Source organism: Adiantum capillus-veneris, chromosome 20, assembly GCF_014529385.1.
Source record: "Adiantum capillus-veneris isolate H3 chromosome 20, ASM1452938v2, whole genome shotgun sequence".
Classification (NCBI taxonomy): Eukaryota; Viridiplantae; Streptophyta; class Polypodiopsida; order Polypodiales; family Pteridaceae; genus Adiantum; species Adiantum capillus-veneris.
This window is the reverse complement of record NC_140950.1, coordinates 113939418-113948335: the sequence shown is the minus strand read 5'-3', so window position 1 is coordinate 113948335 and position 8918 is coordinate 113939418. Positions and strand designations below refer to the sequence as shown.

Genomic DNA, 8918 nt, shown 5'->3' with positions numbered 1-8918 from the left:
TTTAGAAAAGTAAATTTTTTATTTTTGAGTTTTTCATGTAAATTGTGTATTTGGAAACCTTTTTCATATCATGCACCCATAATTAAGAAGTTTCATGAAATTTTGATGTCATATACAAAAGTTATGTTTCATTTACTAGAATCTTGATGTGAGCCATTTTTGTGGCTTCAGTCACTTTTGTGGCTCATTACAAGTCTAGTGAATCCAAAGGCAAAATCTTTGTACAAAGACCCTATCTGTTGACACGTTTTACAGGCATTTTCCTTTGGTTTTCCATCACAAAGCCATCATCTCCCTTGATTCCCTTTTATGACATACCTATATACTGATAGCCATTTTTCAACTCTCCGTAATTGCCATAGTGAGATACCTCACCATACCAAAATCGCTCAAACACTGTGGTTATCCCTACCATTTCATTGTACATAGGCGTGTGTGAGTTAGGGGACTTTCTCCATATCTCCTTAAAAACCCTCACTTAGCTAGTCACTGGGCTAGTTGAGCAGGTGCGAACCCGTGTCTATCGCAAGCTTCGCTTTAAACATAAATGATGCCTTCTACAATGAGTTTAGTTTGATGGTGATCTCTTTTTGGGCTTGAGATTCCTTATGTTTTATCTCTTATGTTTTCGATGATTACTCTCTTATCAAAAAGCTTCTTTTTTGTAACAAAACTATTGGCTCTTATTTGGAATGAAAACCATGTTGCACTCTTTGTGTGTGTGTATGTGTGAACCATGAAAAAAACTAATTAAGATTATACAAGCATAACTTATAAATACCATTTGTGTTATTAATTTAATTTGTGTCATAATAAAAGCGAGCAAGATCCGTCGATAGGTGGGTTGCGCAAACTAGTACCCTTCAAAAGACATGGGGGGTGTCTCAATGTGGCACCAGCATGAGGAATCTCCACTTTGTAAAGAAAGAACCAAGTTCCAACTCAAAAAAATGCCCACACGTGAACGCGAGCAAGTGCATTTGAGGAACTATTTACGCCACAAAGGGCTTGACAATTAAAATTTTGACCAGTCTCTTACTGTACAGAGAGTGAACTCGTTTTCACTGGTTGTAAGTACACCCCTGGCGGGCAAGAGGCGATGGCGCCCTTGCCCACTTCGTCATCTTGTCCAGGGGCGTTGTAGCTCTCTCTCTCTCTCTCTCTCTCTCTCTCTCTCTCTCAATCAATCAAACACACACACACACACACACACATGAAGTGAATCTCTTTCTGGAGCATGGCGCCCTATGTTGGCTCTTCCTCCTCGTCATCAGGTACATGGGAGATTTGTGGTGGCCGAGCTCGATGCTCCTTCAAGACGGCCACGGTACTGGTGTGCACATGCAACATAATGGCAGCCCTCTACGTTTTGCGGTTGCTGAGCCCTAGCTACTTCTTCTCGGCGTCCTCTAGCTCAACCCTTACTCTCTTCCGAAGCTCCTCTCATACGCCGTTCTCAGGTTTGCCTGCCACTTAGATCTTTTATATTGGGCCGTTGGATCAATTGCATTATTCACGAAGACCTAGCCATAGGGCACCCCAAGTTGTTGCTTTTGTTTGTGCATGGGAGGGAACTCTCAAGATCTGCACTCTTATCATTCAATGGTAGGAATATAACCATGTAGATACATGCTTCTGCTCTCTGAAACTGCAAAATGTTGGCTTTTCACGTGCTCCAGAATGTAGATGTACTGTTTTGGATGAGATAAGTATCACAAGTTGATCACGTTCTCAAAGTAAGTAAGGTTTAGCTAAGCAGTATTTTGGATCTACTAAGTTCAATCTGTAAGTTAGAATTGTATTTGTTTGGTGTTATACTTGAAAGTTCTGGCCTCCAAGGCAAAGACTTCATCACTTAAAGTCTACCCAGCTGCCGAATCAACCGCGAACAAATTTTTACGGGGGATGGTCGAATTCTCTTGGGATCAATGCTTCGTAGAAGTCTAGCTAGGCAACATTTCCAGATGTTGGTACAGTTATAAAAGTCTAGCCAGGTTATATCTTCATACATTAGTACAATTGGATCATGGCTGGAATCCCCATGTAATCTTCTGAGTCATGTGAACCCTAAGACTAGCAAATTCATCACACCAACTCTTGCTTTGTTTCTGCAACAGTAAAATACACACAAGCACAAATTCAACGTATAAGGGAAGCTTTGGACATCTGGAAGAAGGCAGAGCCTGTTGATTTGGTGAAAAGGGTATTTCTTCTTTGCTCTATCTACATTTAACATGTTGTGAAGGGTTTCAATTTTCATGATGAGAGTGTGGCATCTTGTGAGCTGCAAATCTTGAGGACTTTTTCATTTAGGTGATCTTACTGATGTTGTTACAGGTTATTGTTTTTCTAGTCATTCTTGCTGATGGGCTTGCTCATTCGATGCTGCAGGTCCGACAAATACGAAGGGAGTCGCCAGCAGGTTTATTGGGTGATGAGCAGATGGAGGAGCTTAGAGCGGATGTGGTCACTGAACTTGTCCAAAGGTTGGAGGATCTTAGGACAGCTGGAAATGAGTCTCGACAACAGCAGAAAGGTACAGCTCTTGATTTAGACATACTTTTATTATGGTGAAAAAGGGTGGTGGTCGGGTGAAAGATTGAACTTTTGTAGGGACTGTTTCAAGTTTAGCATAGACAAACTGCTTTTTGACATTCAGTGGCTGTTTAGGGAGTACTTCTTTGAAAATCCTTGGAGTTTCTTCTTATGGTAGTGTGGTTTCTTGTATTGCAAGCAAAATCAGACGCTTCCTTTGCTGACCTTGCTATTGCAATGTATAAGTGCTTTGGTGGAGAGTACTTTGAAGCGTTGTTTGGAAAATATTTGCAAATAAAAACTCTTTTGAATACAATGAAGCAAGTCTCTAGAAGGCTTGATAAAGAGCACACTTGGTCTAGAACCAAGCAAAAATTCTCCTTCTTACATTTAGGATTGTACAGAGACAGTGTAACAACTTGAATAGTCGGAACAAATCGTCTTGGCACTTTTCTAACAGTTTGGGAATTCTTGACTTTGCGGTTTAAGCTGTAGAAATGTGAGCAGTTTGGGCATTCTTGAGTTTGAAGCTTAAATTGTAGAAATGTAAGCAGTATCTTGTTCTTTTACTCTGGTGTATACTTGAGGTGAGAGAGTCATCAAAATCACAAGTATGTAATTGGAGCCAGTTAGTACTAGCTAGGCGCCTTCAGGACAGGCAATAGAGGACTTGTGCTTGTATTGTGGGTCTAAGTAGGCAAGATGCTCTCTAAACCTCATTAGTTATGAGACATGGAAAAAACTGGGAAAACCAATCAACCAAAGAAAACCAACTAAACCTCATTAGTTAGTACTAGCTAGGCGCCTTCAGGACAGGCAATAGAGGACTTGTGCTTGTATTGTGGGTCTAAGTAGGCAAGATGCTCTCTAAACCTCGTTAGTTATGAGACATGGAAAAAACTGGGAAAACCAATCAACCAAAGAAAACCAAATGTCAAGGCTTTTTTGGGGGAAAACACTTGTGTTCTTGGATCCATTGCTTTACACAAGTTTTATGTGTTGAAGAATGTAGTTCATCTATTAAGCCTGAACAGTAATCCACATCTACTCTTATCAGTTGGCTGACAATTGAACAAAATGCATTGTATCTAGCTTGATACAAAGCAATTTGTTCAGTTGATGGTATCAGTTGCTGCAGTTCTAATGTCCAGAACAGACATTTGGATTTGAAAACCTCGCCAAATGATGGATCTGTATGCAGTAAATACATGTGGCCTGCTCCCTGCTACAGAACGTGCCAGCTTTCCTAGGTTCATTAAGGTGTATATGTTGGCTATTGTTATTTTCTGCTTTTCATCTTACTATCATCAACTCTAACTTTTACAAGGTTCATTAATCATGTGTCTTTCCTTTCTAAACTTACAAGGTGGGCAAACCATGCTTATTATATTTACATGTTACATTTAGAGGTTCGATCCTAACATGGTGGTTGGTTCCTTTTATAGCTCTTGAGCAATGGCGCAAAGATAAGCTGGATGAACTAAAGATTCAAGAAAACGTGGCCAGATTGAAAGGAGGGAAAGCTGAAGCACAACAAGAAGTTCAAGCAGCGGGTATGGCCAGGATTTTGCCATGACATATGATGATGATTGGGAGCACAGCTGAAGAATAAGTAGGTTTTATTCATGCTTGCAAATAGAACTATTGCTTCATATTGCAGATTGTCACTTTGCATCCTGTTTGTGTTGAGTGCCTGCTAAACTATAGGTAGATATTGTGTCTTGCTAGGGGCAAGAATTAAGCGTTGCACTCTTACCTTCACTTATCACTGCACCAATTATTTTTTTCAGAGGGAATGAAATATTTACTTATGGCTGGCTGGAGCTCCTTGCTCGAGGACGCAGGATGGTTTGAAGTGACAGAAGGAGAGGATGTTCCACCTGATTCTGAGATAGGTAGTGTTTCATGTAAAAAGTGATAAACCTTGAATTTAATGTCTGACTTGAATCAATGTTCCTGGGTTTATTATTTGCAGAAAAAGGAATTATTCCAGGTAGAGCAGTGCCTTCAGAGTGTCGTGCAGAAGTCAATTCAGATTATGACGGGGCAGCTGTACGATGGGGGCTTACATTTCACGTGGAAAGTGCAGCTGATTGCTGCCAAGCGTGTCTAGATCAAGCCAAGTCCGCAAAGCCAAATCAGTTGAAATGCAATATATGGGTCTATTGCGCACACAAGGCTGGGTGTTATTCCCCTGACATTTATGAACATAAGCATCAAGAATGCTGGTTAAAACAGGTACTACAAGCTTCTCTCTTCTAGGGCTCTATGATGGTCGCTAGCTTCTAAGTTTTCTTGTCTTGCCATGGTTTGTGTCATGTTTCATTCTTTTCTCTTTTAGTGCTCTTCGATGGTTACTGGGTTATGGATACTGCCATGCCATGATTTGTTTTGTGTCTTTGTGGAGCAGTCCAATAAGCCTCGGTTGAATTTCAAGGGAAAATACTCCCCCGAGTACCGGAGGAGTCACCCAACAGCCCCTGTTGTGGTTCCTTGGGTGTCTGGAGTTACCAGCCCTTCATGATGGAGGTCTAATGTTATGGCACTGAAATTTTGACACCTGAGGATCGAAGTGGCATGCTTGTCAGCTTGATGTTGTGTTTCCAGCTTTTCATATACAGCAAGGCTGATTTTGTCAACAATGTGGCTGGGAATATCTATTATCCAGACTGCTGTTTATCGAACAACCAAGGTGATGCATGATCGACAACATTGTTCAGTTGTGCATGTGATAATGAACCCCTCGTTTCAACAAGGTGGGAGAGCTTGCTCCACTTTTCTGATACAGGATCGCATATGGTGGCCCTCTAATATTTTTTGCAAATTGGGGGTTTTCCACAGTTTAACCCCATTCATTGTATGACTGAAATTCTTGTTCTCTTGAATGCAGTAATATATTATTTTACAGGCGATGAAGTAAAGGTCTTTTTGTCCAAGCCTCGTGTCCATATGTCTGGTCTTCTTGGCTTCCTTATTTCATTTTTATGCTTTATGATTTGCTCTGCTGATTATTGCTAATTAGTACACGCAGTTTTTTGGGTGGGGGTGGGGGTGGGGGGTGCAAAGATCAATTTCTACTGTTTGGCACTGATGATGTTAGTGGGAGTGTTTTATTGAATTCTATGATGATGGAGCAGATGATTATAATGTCTTGTGCGATGGTGGTAAAGGTGAATCAGGGATCTTCCTGCTTTCACCTTGGATACTGCCCGGGGACTTGAGATATGGGACATCCATTTGCAGGGATCTGAGAGTATTTCAGTAAATACTATGGGGTGGATGGATGGTTGTATTGTCTTGTGGATGAGTAACATGAGTCTATAATTCTCACTACTTCAGAGGGGAATCTATGCTGCATCTTGTAGCTTCTGGCTTCAGTGGTGGGCACTGGGTCATTTATTTCATTCTGTGGATGAGATTCGTGAAAAAGACCTTAAAGATATGCATAAAAAGATGCACCCCGCAATATCTTATGGGGTGTCATCAAATTAGTAATATCCTAGTGGCGAGCTGTCAGACAACGTGGAAGGGGAGGGTTCAGACTGCGCATGGCAAGGGAATTGGGAGGGACGTGCCACATACATGGATGATGGCTCCCTGCTATTTGTTCAGCAGAGAGCCTTTCTCGTCGGACCCACCAACAAGACAGGCGGCAACCCCCCTCGAAAATCTGCAAGCTCCATTTACTTTTCATCACAGAAGGTGGAGAGACGCTCGACTCCTGACAGATCAAGAGAACTAGCGAATGGCAGCCGTTGGATTGTTAAGTCATCAGCTCTTGCCTGCGCTGGTTGTGCGCAGTGTGAATGGAGGAGGAAGGCAAAGCTTCGTGGCTCATTTTCTCTTCTGCGGCAGTCTGAACCTGACCGCAGCTACGTAAGTCAATGGTGATCCAGGCATCGGGCGGCAACACTGGCCTTGTCGCAATGCAGAGCATGGACAACTAGGCAGTGAAGGCAGCCTGTGAACAGTTGTGGCGATATGGAGTGATAGCCATACTCTATCGTGGTTAGAGTGTGCAGCTCTCTTTAATCGTCAACGCTTGCAGCAGAGGTTGCCATCAAAGCTCAAGGCTTTTCTCTACGTTTCTTGCCTTTTCGTTTGCAGTTATCTTCTTCGTGCTTTCACCTCTTAAGCTAGCAGCTCGAATGGCCTGCGATAGCATCAGATCAGAGGCTTCATCTCTCTTTTAAAGAGATTTAAATCGATTCGTAAGTATTTGTAAGATCTATGAACCTTTTTTTTAAAAGCCAAAAAAACTAGAGTGCTTCATCAGCATGTATAACCGGAAGTGGATAACAGACTGGTATACAGGTACATGCCTTCAGGGCGATTGCAATTAGAGAGAGCAAGCACTGAACAAGAGTATAGATCCGTAAAGAAGATTTTCGAAATGAAAGGTGAGAGAGAGAGAGAGAGAGAGAGAGAGAGAGAGAGAGCGCACATATTATTTGTTTTGCACAAATCTTCTTATGCCAAGTGAGTGTAAGTGATTGAAACGATTTGATGAAAATAGTATGCCAAATTATAAACGGAACATTGTATGTAGCATGCAATGATTTCTTTATAATGAAATGGACAAATCTTCTGTGGAGAAGAGGAGGACTATATTGGTAAAGATGCTTTTCAGAGTTGCGCGTGTGAGAAACTGGTTGACAGAAAAATAGCGCGAAACGAAGTGTTTAGCCGATTGAAGGTGGTTGGGGACCATGTTAGTGTAATTTAATTCTATAGTCTCGAGTAGGCCGAGCATGACCTTGGTCTCCCAGGAACTCAGAGCCTTTGAGTTGGGAATGTCGGACGTAAACTTCTTGTTTGTTCAACTCTTTCCTTTAAATATGAAGGATGGTTGGATTTATGGAAATGTTTATGTCCCGCAGAGGCAATTAGTGGATGAACGAGCAGACGTTTTAAGCGCGTTAGCTTCGAAGCTTCGTAGGTTGGGCAGAAAGGGCCTTTCTCTCCTGAACGGAGGGGATTGGAATCTTAGACGGCGCCCGATGAAGAGATGGCTGGGGAGTGAAGACCTTGATTTTAAGATTGTCCAAACGAGAGACTCTGGACTCTCGTATCACTCTTCCCGTGGTAAAGGGCGATCAGACATTGACTTCTTTTTGGCCAATGATCTGGCCCTTCAGTTCCTCGGCCATGCCAGTGTCCAGAGATCGGTGGATGTTTCGGATCACTGGCCTGTTAAGGTGAAGTTGGTGTGTGATGCGGTGTGTGCGGAGCCTTGCCCCACCACCCCCCCCCCCCTCCATTGATGCGACTAGAATTGAGCCAGCGGCTCAACTCTTTTTACACCACAACTTCTGGGATTCCCTACCAGAAGCAACGGATGAGAGGGAAATCACGCAGGCGGCGGTGAACCGTCAGTCGAAGAGCTTTGAGGAGGTAGCTGAAAGAGTCTCTCGAGATGTTGGTGCGTTCTCCGTAAGGCCCCCCAAGAGGCCTAATAGAGGCTTTAGGCTAGACCCGAGAGCCCGGAGATCCATCAACCGAAGACGGGAAGCTTGGAAGTCTCTGCGGGATGCAGAGAGTGATTCCTCTAGTGAAGATAGGGCGTGGAGGAAGTTTGTTGAGTGTTGAAAAGAGGCGCGAGCTGAAACGAAGAGAAGCGAGAGGGAGGCTCTCAAACGATTCATGCTCAAGAGCGTCGAATTGGCAAGACGCAAGGAGTGGTATGCTTGGTGGAAGCATATGAAAGCCGTTCTAGGGGGGAGCAGAAAAGGAGGGCCCGCTCAACCCCTAAGAGACCAGAACGGGGAGCTGCAAGCGGACGAAGAGAAGATCCGAGACATTTGGAAGGATCATGCTTCTCGCGTCTTCGCCGATCCCTCCGGGCACAGCAAGGACCCAGAACACTGGCAGAACCATGCTGTGCGAGTTTGGCATAGAATAGAGGGCATCAATGACTCTATTAGGTGGACTGAAGTTCGAGAGGTATGTCGCAAGATCAAGCGACATAAAGCAGCTGGGATAGATGGCATTCCCCGTGAATTTTTCAAGATCCTTATGCAAGACAAGGGAACTAGATCGGATCGATTTAAACCAAATACAGACATGGGAAGAGCAGTCTTCAAACTGCTATGTACTTGGTTTGATTCAGGGAAGTTGCCGGAGGCATCATCTACCTCGGTAGTGGTGTATATCCCGAAGAAGGGCGATCTTTCTAATCCGGACAACTACAGAGGGATTTCTCTTATTCCAATCTCTCTGAAGCTCTTGACCTCACTCGTGATCAATAGGATCTCAGTGAAACTTGAGGAAAGCAACTTCTTCTTGCGTGGTCAAGCCGGATTTCGGACTCAGGAGGAGTGTGTGGCACAAGTGATTGCCTTGAAAGAGATTGTGCTCAGACGAAAGGTTGTTAAGAAACCGAC

At 43.3% G+C, this 8918-nt stretch overlaps 1 protein-coding gene across 1 annotated transcript; it reads left to right on the top strand.

Moving 5' to 3' along the window:
* Positions 1-1026: 1026 nt before the first annotated feature.
* On the top strand, positions 1027-5471 carry LOC147433118 (dimethylallyl, adenosine tRNA methylthiotransferase). Its single transcript, XM_086492806.1, has 7 exons — positions 1027-1460; positions 2118-2203; positions 2392-2536; positions 3981-4088; positions 4326-4430; positions 4511-4773; positions 4946-5471. Exons 1-7 carry the CDS (start codon positions 1238-1240, stop codon positions 5057-5059), a joined length of 1044 nt encoding a protein of 347 aa, XP_086348932.1. The 5' UTR covers positions 1027-1237; the 3' UTR covers positions 5060-5471.
* The last annotated feature ends 3447 nt before the right edge of the window (positions 5472-8918 follow it).

Bases quoted from the DNA above. Each gene is read 5' to 3' on its own strand.
- LOC147433118 (XM_086492806.1), top strand. From the start codon at position 1,238: ATGGCGCCCTATGTTGGCTCTTCCTCCTCGTCATCAGGTACATGGGAG. The intron at 1,461-2,117 runs GTTTGCCTGCCA...TTTCTGCAACAG, and splicing joins CTCTCATACGCCGTTCTCAG to TAAAATACACACAAGCACAA. The intron at 2,537-3,980 runs GTACAGCTCTTG...TTCCTTTTATAG, and splicing joins GTCTCGACAACAGCAGAAAG to CTCTTGAGCAATGGCGCAAA.